At 42.1% G+C, this 13768-nt stretch overlaps 1 protein-coding gene across 2 annotated transcripts; it reads left to right on the top strand.

Moving 5' to 3' along the window:
* Positions 1-537: 537 nt before the first annotated feature.
* On the top strand, positions 538-12948 carry LOC130366792 (uncharacterized). 2 transcript variants are annotated; one of them, XM_056569149.1, is made up of 8 exons: positions 538-580; positions 3938-4214; positions 6456-6533; positions 7487-7583; positions 7671-7937; positions 8029-8135; positions 12125-12338; positions 12843-12948. In XM_056569149.1, exons 5-8 carry the CDS (start codon positions 7727-7729, stop codon positions 12896-12898), a joined length of 588 nt encoding a protein of 195 aa, XP_056425124.1. In that variant the 5' UTR covers positions 538-580; positions 3938-4214; positions 6456-6533; positions 7487-7583; positions 7671-7726; the 3' UTR covers positions 12899-12948. The 2 variants fall into 2 exon arrangements, with proteins under 2 accessions (XP_056425124.1, XP_056425123.1); XM_056569148.1 differs by lacking the exon at positions 7487-7583.
* Positions 12949-13768: the final 820 nt, after the last annotated feature.

The raw sequence follows: 13768 nt of genomic DNA, 5'->3' as shown, positions 1-13768 counted from the left end.
CTGTCTCATTTTGTCAAGACCCTTTTATATTCAAATTACCATTAACATCGTTAAACAAAACAAAAAACAACATATGATATCACGCTTGACTGTAAGAGGGCAAAAGCATGATTAGGTTTTCTTTTTGGGTGTCATATCTAAGTTGAATTAGCTCATGCATGTTTATCACATTACAAGTTTTTATTTAAGTACAAGTTGATTACTAAATTCAAATGTGTTCTTACTGTGTTGGTAATAATCTGTTAATTAATTTTTTGGATTATATAATTTAATGTTTATGCTAAGAAATAAACCTTGAAAAAGTAATAAAGGTTTAATTTACATGTTATTTCATGTACTTTATTTCTGTGTTTTAACTGTAATTTTTGTAACAACTGAAAATTAGTATTAAACAGTGTGAAATGATCTTAAATACTATGTAATTTAGGATTAAACTAAGCACAAAATTCTAAATTTTTTTTTTTGACACAGACAATAAGGAAAATGTAACCTAATGAGTCTCACTGATGAAAAAAATCTTGTGTGATTTGCATCTGGCGCTGTCTTCCGCGTGTTGTAGTACTTTGGCTGTCGGATACCTGTAAGTCCTGATCATCCATTACATCTTCATCTATAAAAAATGGTATTCGATGCTTAAGTGCTAGATTATGAAGAATACAGCAACATACCACAATTTTAGAAACTAAAATTGGTGAGTAAATTAATGCACCACCAGTTACATCTAGACAACGGAAACGGCTCTTTAGCATACCAAACACGCGCTCAATGAGAGAACTTGTTTTTTTGTGGGCAACATTAAAGTTTCTCTGTTCTGCAGTACTGGGTGAGAGATAGGGGGTCATCAACCATGAAGTCAATCCATAGCCGTTGTCTCCTGCAAATTTGTAAAATTGACAATTTTTAAGTTCAGCCTTTCACTAACTTACTTTTTCACATATATCATTCATATACCAATTTTAAAATTTACTTTTAAAAATCAACACAGTTTAAAGTCAAAACACTGCAATGTTTATGAATAATTAATGATGTTGAATGTCTAAACTTAGCCTAATTAAGTTCAAACCCTAAAAAAATGTCTACTTACCAAGAAGTAGTTTATCACCATACTCGCCATTCCTGAATAGTTCGCCAATGCGGCTGTTTGATAATATATAAGAGTAGTGATTGGATCCTGGATATTTTGCAACCACATCTAAAATTTCCATGTTGGGACCACACACAACCTGAATATTTAATGAGTGAAACATTTTCCGGTTGCGATATATTTCTTCATCAGCACTTGGTGGAATCAAGGCCACATGAGTGCAGTCAATGAGGCCCAACACTGTGGGGAAGCCTGCCTTCCCATAGAACTGTGCCACTATAGCATTTTGTTCACGTTGGGTTTGTGGAAATCTAATGTAATCTCCTGCAATTGAGACAATTGCATCAACAACTGGCCGTAAAATTCTGCTGAAAGAAGGTTGGCTCAATCCTAACTTGCCAGCAATGCAATATTGAAATGAACCTGAGGCAAAGAAATGTAACACAGAAAGTAGTTTGGTTATTCCTGGGATGGAATTTGACCGTTGAGTTTGACTTTCTAATTGGTGTCTAATTTTTTGATAAATTTCCAAAATTGCATGTTTGGAAAATCAAAAATGCTGTTTCACCTCTTCTTCAGTGAAAGACTCTAATTTGAGCCTGTTTTTAAAAATTCGCGCACGGCGAAGTCTTCCTAACAGGTTGTTTCGTCTATAGTTGCGAATATGAGCATTCCTCCATAACATAATTATTGGCAGTAAATCATCCATTATCTGCAATGAAAAATAAACGAGCACAATGCTCTTTGCTGACATCTCTGTCCATTTTAGCAACCATGCATAGCAGATGCATAGCAGATGCATAGCAGATGTATGCTAAGGGCAGCATGGTGGCTCAGTGGTTAGCACTGCTGCCTTGCAGTGCTGGGGACTTGGGTTCAAATCCCACTAAGGACAACAATGAATAAAGCATTACTATTTTTATAATAACGTCAGCAGAGAGAACTGTGCTCGTGATGTCATCAGCGAGCATTCCAAAAAGAAAATAATTTCCTCTGCAGTATTCAGCAGCTCATAAGTACAGGAAGGATTAAATTTTTTTAATAGAAGTAATTTACAAATCTGTTCAACTTTATGGAACCAGTTGATATATGTAAACAATTTTTTTCCTGGAATATCCCTTTAAAAGCCCTGTATTATCACCACAAATTATCCAAAACACAAATCAGATACATAATAGATGTTGCCACGGCCTAAATTACATATACTATAAAACTACAATTTAAATTATCCTGCACGATGAACACCGTAAAAACTTGAAAATTTAAAAGTAAAAAAGTCACCAAGTTTGGTACAGATAGCCTTTTTTCCCAAAAAAAAAAAAAAAAAGGTAGCGTGTAGTCCAAAAATGATACCAAGAAAAAGTACTGCTCATCCCTGCCCAAAAGAAGTACTTAAGCAATGGCATTTGAAAAAAAAGTTACGGCTCCTGGAAAATTAAGGGCAGAATTTTTTTGGTGCTCAGAAAAGGAAAAAAATAGAAAGCTATAGAAAATGGATGTCGCCATAATCGTACTGATCAACAGAATAAATCTAACCTCACTTTAACTGCACAGTGTACACCATAAAAAACTAAAATACCAAAAACCAAGAAATTGGAATTTTTTAAACACAATTTATAATTATATAAACAAAAATGCTTCAGGTGTCACCCAAAATGCCCCAGTTATCTAAAGTCCAATGATGTAACGTAAAAACAATCTCAGATTCGCTCTGCTCCAAAAAAACTTTGTAAAGTTATTACCATTTAAAGAGATCCATGTGAATAAAAAAAAATAAAAAAAACCTGGTCAAAAAGTAAAAAAATGGTTCCTTCCTTAAGACTAAATATTTTAAAGATCAAGAACAGTACATGTGGCATCATCAACTCTTGCAAACAGTTAATAATCACTATTGTGCCTTAGTGTAATAGTGTATGCTGTACCCTGACCTCCATACTTGCCAAACAGCTCTAGGTCATTAAAGATGTTTTTCCTTTTGTTTTATTTTTATAGATTATTTTTTTTTAATTAGTCACATTTTTCAAGGATGTTTTTTTTTTTTTTTTTTTACAAACTTTTAGATTCTTTAAGGAACTTTTTAGATTTTAAGAAATAAAAATGTTTTTCAGAGTCAAAACCATGTCCACAATGCTCTCTGCTGACACCTGTGTCTGGGGTATTAAGTTGCCATTGCAGCATATTTGTGATTTGGATATGTTCTCTTGCTGTTAAAATGTTATGTTCCAGGCATCAGTTGTCCTATGTATTTTTTTTAATTTAGATTTAATTGTTTTCATTTATACCTCAAAATTCTTTGTATTACTCCTTTTTCAACATAATTTTTACATTTTTATCAACAAACATTGGTTACAAGTATATCTGGGATTCCTACTTTGTCTCTCTAATTAACCTGGCCCGTTTCCAAAAATTACGTGTTAGCCAAGAATTTGGACTACACAAAAAAAAAAAAAAAAAACAATGGAATGTACTTGGATCTTAAAACATACCAGTTATATTAGTTTGTTGTGTTTGCATATGGTTTTAGTTAACATATATCTGAAGACAAATAAAGCTAATGCTGAGTAGGATTTTGGTTGGGCTACATTGCTAACATGTTTATTAATATTATTTTTCATTAACGTTTTCATTCTGAAAGTTTGGGGCTAAAAATGTTTAACACTGATTGCAATGCTGGTCCATTTGAGGCAAGCATTGAGTATTGCAACATGAAATGCTGTGCCCATTTTTTTGGGCAGTTCACACAGTTACAAACTTATATATTTTACATAATTCTTTACCCACCTTGTTTTGTGCCTTTTTTTTTAAATGAAATTATTTGGTATTAATGGTCTTTTTGCTTGTTTTCTGATGCAGAAATACAGCAGCACTGTCCCTGCTGCTTGCAGCTTCTGTAAATCTGCCCTCGCGGTTTTCAAGCCACCTGTGCGACTTATTACTGGATTTGGCGCACGCAGCCCCATAGAAAAAGAGAGATTTGTCGCCGAAAAATGAAAGCAAATGTCGCACGCATAAGTCAATCAAACAGCAAGGAAATAGTCAGCCAATGAGAAGCGAGAACAATGAAAGGTTGCTAAGGAAGTATTTGGGAAGGCGCAGATTGGCGGAGCAGGAGGCCCACAACTACACACAGGTCTGTATGAGAGAAAAACAAACATTTTCAAAATAGCAAGGCATTGTTAATCAGTTGTAAATGAGTGTTCACGTGTATAGGATTACTCTAATTGTAAAACAGACACTTCAGCTGAAAATGAAAAAGACAAGGTAAAGAGTAAACGCCCACCCTTCTAAACAGAGTAATGGTGAACATGTGCATAGTTTAAACAGTGTTAAAAACATTTTAGTCGCAAAATTGTAAAGTTCAAGTATGGGTTTGGTTTTGGAGCTTAGCTAAATGAGAAAAAACATTGTGCATTTTAACAACAGATAAATAACATTTCCAAACATGTCTACATTAAATGGCTTGGTCATTTTTCATTCTAAAATCTGTGGTAAACCTTGTGAAACAAAAAGCTAAACTGCGATTTCAATCTTACAGTGAAAAATGTGTATTCCTTCAACAACTTAGATGATGTTTAATTCTCCGGGCTATGTTTGATTTTTGGGCGAAACCCCAAAAAATCAGATGCCATAATGACAAAGGGTAGGAAATTAATGGGCAATATAGGAGCAGTAAACAGTATCCTAGAAAACTCCTGGGGTGAGATTTTACAAAACCTGTCCCTAGTAAAATGTGCAGAGTATAACATTCCCAACAATCTTATCTCTTGCAACAGTTTTAATAGGCCTTGATAACAATGGAAGCAATGACCTTATTGGTTGCTAGGAGCAACTGGGCAAAATTTCCCAGGCCAAGATTTAAAAAAAATATACTCAATAGGAAAGAAGTGTTGCTCTGCCCAGACCATAAAATTGTGATAAATATGAAATAAATACCCCTATGTTCTGTATGGAAGCAGAGATTTTGGTTTTAACCACAGGCTTACATGTGGTTTGTGTTATCCTTTTTTTGTGAATGTTTTAATAAATTTAGAAGTTCTCCAGATTAAGTTGAAAAAATAAAAATTTTAACATAAACCACAACAAAAACATACTAGATTAAATGATTGTAAACGCTTGGCTCCCTTCAACATAAAAAAATGACAGTTTAAAAATCCAAAATATCAAAAATTATGAAGCATGGAAATAGCGAGATATATACACATCAAAATAAATATATATATCTAGATATCTAGTTACCCAAAAGAGAGAGCTGTTTATATATATATATATATATATATATATATATATATACATATATATATATATATATATATATATATATATATATATAAATAACCAAAAGATTGTTGCTATATATATATATATATATATATATATATATATATATACCTTATTTATCTGCGTACAACACGCACTTTTTAGGCAAAAATTTTTTAGCGTGTTATACGCCGATAAGCCGCTGCAGTTCAATGATCTAAAGCGTGCGCTTTAAATCAATGAACTGCAGCGGCTTTGCAGGTGCAGAGACCGCCAGCGCTGCCGGCTTCTCTGCCCCTGCCTGCCCTGGGGTCTAGAGCCCTGCTGCCGGCCCTTCTCTCCCCCTGGCTATAGGCGCCGCTGCCCGTTCTCTCCCCCTGACTATTGGTGTTCCGCTGATTCAGGCCTCTGGTGTGCGTCCCCTGCGTCGTTGCTATGCGCTGCACGGCGCGGCACAATGACGTCACTCGTCATTGTTCCGCGCTGTGCAGCGCATAGCAACGATGCAGGGGACGCACACCGGAGGGCTGAAGCAGCGCGGACCCGACCCCGGCAACAGGTAATTATGCAACCGGGGATGTGGGGAGGCAACGGGACAGCGGCGCCGGCAATGGGTGCCGCTGCCCCTTCTCTCCCCCTGTCTGTCGGCGCCGCTGCCCCATTGCCAGTGCCACTTCTCTCCCCCTGGCTATTGGCGCCAGCAATGGGGCACCGGCACCGATAGTCAGGGGGAGAGAACGGGCAGCGGCACCGATAGCAAGCGGGAGAGAAGCGGCAGCAGCAGGGCTCTAGACCCAAGGAAAGGCAGGGGCAGAGAAGCGGGCAGCGATGGCCTCTCTCCCCCTGCCTTTCCTGGGGGTGTATCGGGGTATACACATGCACACACACGCACCCTCATTTTACCATGGATATTTGGGTAAAAAACTTTTTTGAACCAAATATCCTTGGTAAAATGAGGGTGCGTGTTAGAGGCCAGTGCCTGGTATACCCCGTTAAATACGGTATATATATATATATATATATATATATATATATATATATATATCTCAAGCTATATATAGACAGAGAGAGAGAGATCGAGTTAAAAGTAAAATTTTTGCTGATGTTTCCATAGGCATATAATAAGCTGAAATTTGGAAGAACACAAACATTAAAAAAAAAAATTGCAAAGAAGCAACAATGGAAGAACAAGGTATGTTTTCTCTGAGTGTTATTTTTAAATGTAGTGTACCAACAAATAGTATTCAAATTATTCAATTATCACTTGACATAAATCTATCAGAAATTGTCACCTTCAATAACTTGATCATACCAAAACGGACACCAATTGTGAATGGACACAGTGTTACTTGCAAGGTTTTGATTCTTATTTGTTCGAGCCTGTAGTGATCTCACTTAGCTAGGATTGTTCGCCATCTCTTATAGCAGGGCATGAGATTAATGACATCAACACTGCTGTTCCTCTTGTGATCCAACATTGTGCAGCATCAGTGAGAACTATTACATCTGTACATGGCCACAGACGCTGATGTGCCATGCTGGATCTTGGTCTGATCAAACAGGTTTGTAAACATCATTAAAGTACAACCCTGACCCAAGCAAGGTTTCCGCATCTCCAAAACCAGACACAGTTTCCAGAAATGTAAAACAGGGAAATGGACAATGGAAGCTCTATTGTCACCATTGTCACTTGTCCAACCTGTCTGTAACAACAAGTTGGGCCATGTGACTAAGGTTAATGTTTTAGTTTTAGTCCGATTTTTTGTTTCCAAAAATATCTATCAATTTGTTGACTAACAAGGCTTATAGATGATTACATTTACAGTGATTCCATTGGTCAGGAACTTATCGTCTAGATGTTTGATTACTTTATGCTGGCTAAATTGTTTCATCTTTCATGTCCTCCGGTGGCCTGTACAGTCTCCTAGGACTGGATCCACCTTTTCAAGGTCACCAGAGCACCTGCAAAAATAATTGATTTTTGAACGCTAAAGTCAGCAACTGGCCAGCCAATAAGTTGGTGACAAATGGAATCCATGAGATTAGGTTCCTTTCTAAAGAGGTATGAAAAATTGTCAAGACAGAGAATAATGTATTACAGTTACTTTGGTCCAACTATAGCCTAATGTATTTATTGAACTGCAGATTGTGGCTGAACAACTCAAAATTGGATTATAATTGGATGAAAGCATAGCCTAACTTAAAAAAAAAACAAGATAATAATTTACAAATTTTAAAAAGGGTAAGCATCCTCAGTGTAATTGTTCTGTTAAACTTTTTTTTTTTTTTTTTAAATAACACCAAACAAATTTTATTTTATTTCACATAGAGGACACCAGCAAGGGTAAAAGGGCTACACCCTTCGCCAATGACGAACTTATAGAAATGGTCCGGTTTTTAGATGCTAAAAACTATGAAGTAGCCCCTCCAGGTGAAATCAAAGCACACAAGACAAGGATAATGCAGGAGCTTACCCAACACCTCAAGACAACCTTTGGAACGCAACACTCCCCACGACAATTACAGAAAAGATTTTCCGATTTAAAAGTAAGAGAAAAGGGAAGACTTGGAGCGTTTCGTAGGAAAATTGCCAAAGGTAAGTGTAAACACTTGACATAATAAGACTTCTCTTTTTGTTAATTTTTTATGTAAACTCTAACATTGTATCATTACTTGGTCATTCACAGATGCTGGTATTCTAAATGAAAGAGAGCTTGCCCAGCTTCCACGAGAAAATGAGGACAGTATGCCTTTGGAGGGGGCTTCATGTCTGGAAACAACTCCAAGAGAGATGGTAAGTATTATGCCTAGGGTATATTTACAAAACCTTGTTTGGAATCTTTTAACAATAAAAAATGAAAAAAAAAGTCTCACAATGTAATGATTGCTGCAATGACATTTAAAAAAAACAAAAAAAAATGCATATCAAAATAATATTTTATTTACAGAATGGCGTTAAATGATTTCACATTTTTGAGAATATATTTTGGGCTGTACGCTGTATATTCAAAAGAAACAAACATACATGTGTCACGATGCCGGCTGGCAGGAGGTGGATCCTCTGTGCCAGAGAGGGATAGCGAGGACCGTGCTAGTGGACCGGTTCTAAGACACTACAGGTTTTCACCAGAGCCCGCCGCAAAGCGGGATGGTCTTGCTGCGGCGGTAGTGACCAGGTCGTATCCACTAGCAACGGCTCACCTCTCTGGCTGCTGAAGATAGGCGAGGTACAAGGGAGTAGGCAGAAGCAAAGTCGGACGTAGCAGAAGGTCGGGGGCAGGCGGCAAGGTTCGTAGTCAGGGGAGATAGCAAAGTTCTGGTACACAGGGTATAACACACAAAAACGCTTTCACTAGGCTCTAGGGCAACAAGATCCGGCAAGGAAGCGCAAGGGAGGAGACTAGATACAGCCAGGAAACAGATGGGAACCAATTAAGCTAATTGGGCCAGGCACCAATCATTGGTGCACTGGCCCTTTAAGTCTCAGGGAGCTGGCGCGCGCGCGCCCTAGAGAGCGGAGCCGCGCGCGCCAGCACATGACCGCAGGAGACGGGAACGGGTAAGTGACCTGGGATGCGATTCGCGAGCGGGCGCGTCCCGCTGTGCGAATCGCATCCCCAACGGCCATGACAGGGCAGCGCTCCCGGTCAGCGCTGACCGGGGAGCTGCAGGGAGAAAGGCGCCGTGAGCGCTCCGGGGAGGAGCGGGGACCCGGAGCGCTAGGCGTAACAGTACCCCCCCCCTTAGGTCTCCCCTTCTCTTTATCGGGTAACTGCCTCCCCTGGGATGAGGACACCGGGAAAGGAAGGAGGGATTCCTCAACGGCAGGCAGAACCGCAGGAGTAGGAATGGGGAGAGAGGGCAGAGGGCGAGACCTGGCACGGGGCAGTGTGACACCAGGACGGGGGCCATGGGGTGGCACAGAGGCTTGCCTGACGGGACTGGGAGGGGGGGAGGGGCATTTCCTGTGGCAGGCAGAGTCCTTAATGACCTTAGGGGGACCGGAAACAGGAGGAACCACAGGGTCACGGCAGGGAGTACTGGGAACCGGTTTTAGACAGTTCTTGGAACAAGAGGACCCCCAACTCCTGATCTCCCCAGTGGACCAATCCAGGGTAGGGGAATGAAGTTGAAGCCAGGGAAGTCCAAGGAGAATTTCCGAGGTGCAATTGGGGAGGACCAAAAGTTCAATCCTCTCATGATGAGATCCGATGCTCATAAGAAGGGGCTCCGTGCGGAAACGTATGGTGCAATCCAACTTGGCTCCGTTGACCGCGGAAACGTGGAGTGGCTTGACAAGACGGGTCACCGGAATGCGAAATTTATTCACTAGGGACTCTCGAATAAAATTTCCAGAAGCTCCAGAGTCCAGGCAGGCCACGGCTGAGAGAGAAGAGCTGGCTGAAGCAGAAATCCGCACGGGTACCGTGAGACGTGGAGGAGCAGACTTGGAACCAAGAGACGCCACACCCACGTGAGCTGGGTGCGTGCGTGCGTTTCCCAGGCGTGGAGGACGGATAGGGCAATCCACCAAGAAATGCTCGGTACTGGCACAGTACAGACAAAGATTCTCTTCCTTACGGCGATTCCTCTCTTCCTGGGTCAGGCGAGACTTATCCACTTGCATGGCCTCCTCGGCGGGAGGCCCAGGCGTAGATTGCAACGGATACTGTGGGAGAGGTGCCCAGAGATCTAAGTCTTTTTCCTGGCGGAGCTCTTGGTGTCGCTCAGAAAAACGCATGTCAATGCGGGTAGCTAGATGGATGAGTTCTTGCAGATTGGCAGGAATCTCTCGTGCGGCCAGCACATCCTTGATGCGACTGGATAGGCCTTTTTTGAAGGTCGCGCAGAGTGCCTCATTATTCCAGGATAATTCTGAAGCAAGGGTACGGAACTGTACGGCATACTCGCCAACGGAAGAATTACCCTGGACCAGGTTCAACAGGGCAGTCTCAGCAGAAGAGGCTCGGGCAGGTTCCTCAAAGACACTTCGGATTTCCGAGAAGAAGGAGTGTACGGAGGCAGTGACGGGGTCATTGCGGTCCCAGAGCGGTGTGGCCCAAGACAGAGCTTTTCCAGACAGAAGGCTGACTACGAAAGCCACCTTAGACCTTTCAGTGGGAAACAGGTCCGACATCATCTCCAGGTGCAATGAACATTGCGAAAGAAAGCCACGGCAAAACTTAGAGTCCCCATTAAATTTGTCCGGCAAGGACAGGTGGAGGCTAGGAGTGGCCACTCGCAGCGGAGGAGGTGCAGGAGCTGGCGAAGGAGATGATTGCTGAAGAAGTTGCGAATGTTGGCGCACAATGGTGGACACTTCCGACAGCTGGTGGGTTAGATGGGCGATCTGTCGGGCGATATCAGAGACAACTGGCAGGGGAACCTCAGCGGGATCCATGGCCGGATCTACTGTCACGATGCCGGCTGGCAGGAGGTGGATCCTCTGTGCCAGAGAGGGATAGCGAGGACCGTGCTAGTGGACCGGTTCTAAGACACTACAGGTTTTCACCAGAGCCCGCCGCAAAGCGGGATGGTCTTGCTGCGGCGGTAGTGACCAGGTCGTATCCACTAGCAACGGCTCACCTCTCTGGCTGCTGAAGATAGGCGAGGTACAAGGGAGTAGGCAGAAGCAAAGTCGGACGTAGCAGAAGGTCGGGGGCAGGCGGCAAGGTTCGTAGTCAGGGGAGATAGCAAAGTTCTGGTACACAGGGTATAACACACAAAAACGCTTTCACTAGGCTCTAGGGCAACAAGATCCGGCAAGGAAGCGCAAGGGAGGAGACTAGATACAGCCAGGAAACAGATGGGAACCAATTAAGCTAATTGGGCCAGGCACCAATCATTGGTGCACTGGCCCTTTAAGTCTCAGGGAGCTGGCGCGCGCGCGCCCTAGAGAGCGGAGCCGCGCGCGCCAGCACATGACCGCAGGAGACGGGAACGGGTAAGTGACCTGGGATGCGATTCGCGAGCGGGCGCGTCCCGCTGTGCGAATCGCATCCCCAACGGCCATGACAGGGCAGCGCTCCCGGTCAGCGCTGACCGGGGAGCTGCAGGGAGAAAGGCGCCGTGAGCGCTCCGGGGAGGAGCGGGGACCCGGAGCGCTAGGCGTAACAACATGATTATTTGAGATAGATCTTAATAATATTTAAAGGGGTGCTCCGATGCTTAGACATCTTATCCCCTTTCCAAAGGATAGGGAATAAGATGCCTGATCACTGGAGTCCCGCCGCTGGGTACCCCCGTGATCTTGCACGCGGCACCCCGTTTATAATCAGTCCCTGTAGCATGTTTGCTGTGGGTCTGATTACCGGCGACCACAGAGCCAACGGCGTGTGACGTGACGCCTCCCCCCCCCCCCGTGTGACGTCTTGCTCAGGCCATCAATGCAAGCCTTGCATTGAGGGGCGAACCGTGACATCACACGGGGTGGAGGCATCACCTCACACGCTGTGTGACCTGTGGTTGCCGGTAATCAGACCCGGAGCAAACACACTCCGAGGACTGATTAAAAACAGGGTGCTGGGTGCAAGATCGTGTGGGTCCCCAGCGGCGGTACTCACGCGATCTGGCATCTTATATCCTATCATTTGGATAGGGGATAAGATGTAAAAGCACTGGAGAACCCCTTTAAAGTTTGCTATTTAGTCATTAGGAGAGACAGACCCGGTAATCCCAATTGACATAGAAGTTTGTAACCTTCTTATATTTTTGGTACCAGGATGTATCCAATTCAGAGCCAAAAATCAATAATGATAACATATACAAACTTCACTTTTACAGAGTATCCCAGACGAGGAGACCATTATTCTGGATTTGGAAAATGTGCAATCATTGGAGAACCCCCAACTACCTACCTGCTGTCATGATCACAATTTCTGGGCACAAATGGAGCAAACTATTAATAGATGCATGGAAAAACACATTACTAACCTGAGAGCACAAATAATTGATGATCTCAAGCACATTAGCAACCATGGAAATAAGGATGGAAAAAGTTAATGGTTTCTAACTAACATATCAAGAAATGTTGTTATCAAAAATTTCAAGTAGTTCAGCCTGTTTTCTTCTCATCACTAGTTTTAAACGCATCCCTATATATGGACATGTTAACTTGCCATTTAGTTTTCCTGTTTGCTTCAGGTGTATGTAACAATTTGTTTCATCCTCTGTGGGCCTTATGCGCATGGTTGTTGTAAAATATGTGCACTAAAAGTACACAGCCGGACTGGTGAAGAAAGCTTTGTCTAGAGTGACTCAACCTGAGTCACAGTCTGACACCGGATGGCTGTTTGTAAGAGAGTCTCCTGTTTTCATGCCTGAGCTCTAAAGGTATAAATACTATCTCTTGAGCACAGGTTATAAAAAAAAAGCCAATGGCCCCCAAATCAGTACCCATAGACCAGTTAGCCAGGTTTGTTTAGATTTATCCAAACCTGTGCAGATTAAAACTTAGAAAATTGTCCTTAACAACAAATGTTTTTTTTTTTTTTTTTTACAGAAAGAATAATAGCTGTTAAAAATGATGGAAGTAATGGAATTGTGTGCTATTGGTAACTGTGAAACATTTCCTGTGCACAGGTTTGGATAAATCTCACCAATTGAAGGGGTACTCAGGGGGTTAGACAGCTTATTCCCTATCCAAATGATAGGGGATAAGATGCCTGATTGGGTGGTTTCTGCCGCTGGGGACACCAGTGATCTTGCACGCAGTACCCTATTTCAAATCAGTCCCTGGAGCATGTTTGTTCCACGTTTGATTACCGTCAAACACAGGACCGTTGACGTGTGAGTTCATGTCTCCGCCCCCGTGTGATGCAAGCCTATAGGAGGGGGTAGCTGTCAAGCCCCCTCCCATAGTCTTGCCTTGAGGGGTGGAGGCGTTACATTACACACCACTGGCTCTGTGGTCACCGGTAATCAGACACAGAGCGAACATGGTCCTGGGAGTAATTTCAATTGTGGTGCAGCGTGCTAGATCAAGGGGGTCCACAGCGGCGGAACACCTGAAATCAGGCACCTTTTCCCCTATCCTTTGGATAGGGGTGAAGATGTGTAAGTGCCGGAGTACCCCTTTAAGTGAATTTTACAACCATTTCTTCAATGGTATGGAATACCACCTTTTCCAACACACCATGCGGAATCATACCTTACTCAGAAAATGTCTGTTTAAATTGGGTACTTTTCTAAAAAAAATTCATAGTTGTAAGACAATTTTGACTATCATCTGGCATTGAAGAAGAATGATGATTCAATGTTAATGTTAAGAAAGTTAGGATGTGAAGATTGTGCTGATTTGGTTTGTTTGGGCCAAGTAGTTTTTTCATGCAATTATGGTGTGTGACCTGTTTTTATGATGTTGTTTTATTAAAGTTTTGGGAATACTCAAAAATAAGTCTGTTTTTTGGATTATTTGGACTAATTAAA

This window comes from Hyla sarda, chromosome 4 (assembly GCF_029499605.1).
Source record: "Hyla sarda isolate aHylSar1 chromosome 4, aHylSar1.hap1, whole genome shotgun sequence".
NCBI lineage: Eukaryota > Metazoa > Chordata > Amphibia > Anura > Hylidae > Hyla > Hyla sarda.
Note: the sequence above shows the minus strand (reverse complement) of the source record. Positions and strands in the feature narration are given on the sequence as shown.

Bases quoted from the DNA above. Each gene is read 5' to 3' on its own strand.
- LOC130366792 (XM_056569148.1), top strand. The intron at 7,938-8,028 runs GTAAGTGTAAAC...GGTCATTCACAG, and splicing joins TCGTAGGAAAATTGCCAAAG to ATGCTGGTATTCTAAATGAA. The intron at 8,136-12,124 runs GTAAGTATTATG...TCACTTTTACAG, and splicing joins AAACAACTCCAAGAGAGATG to AGTATCCCAGACGAGGAGAC.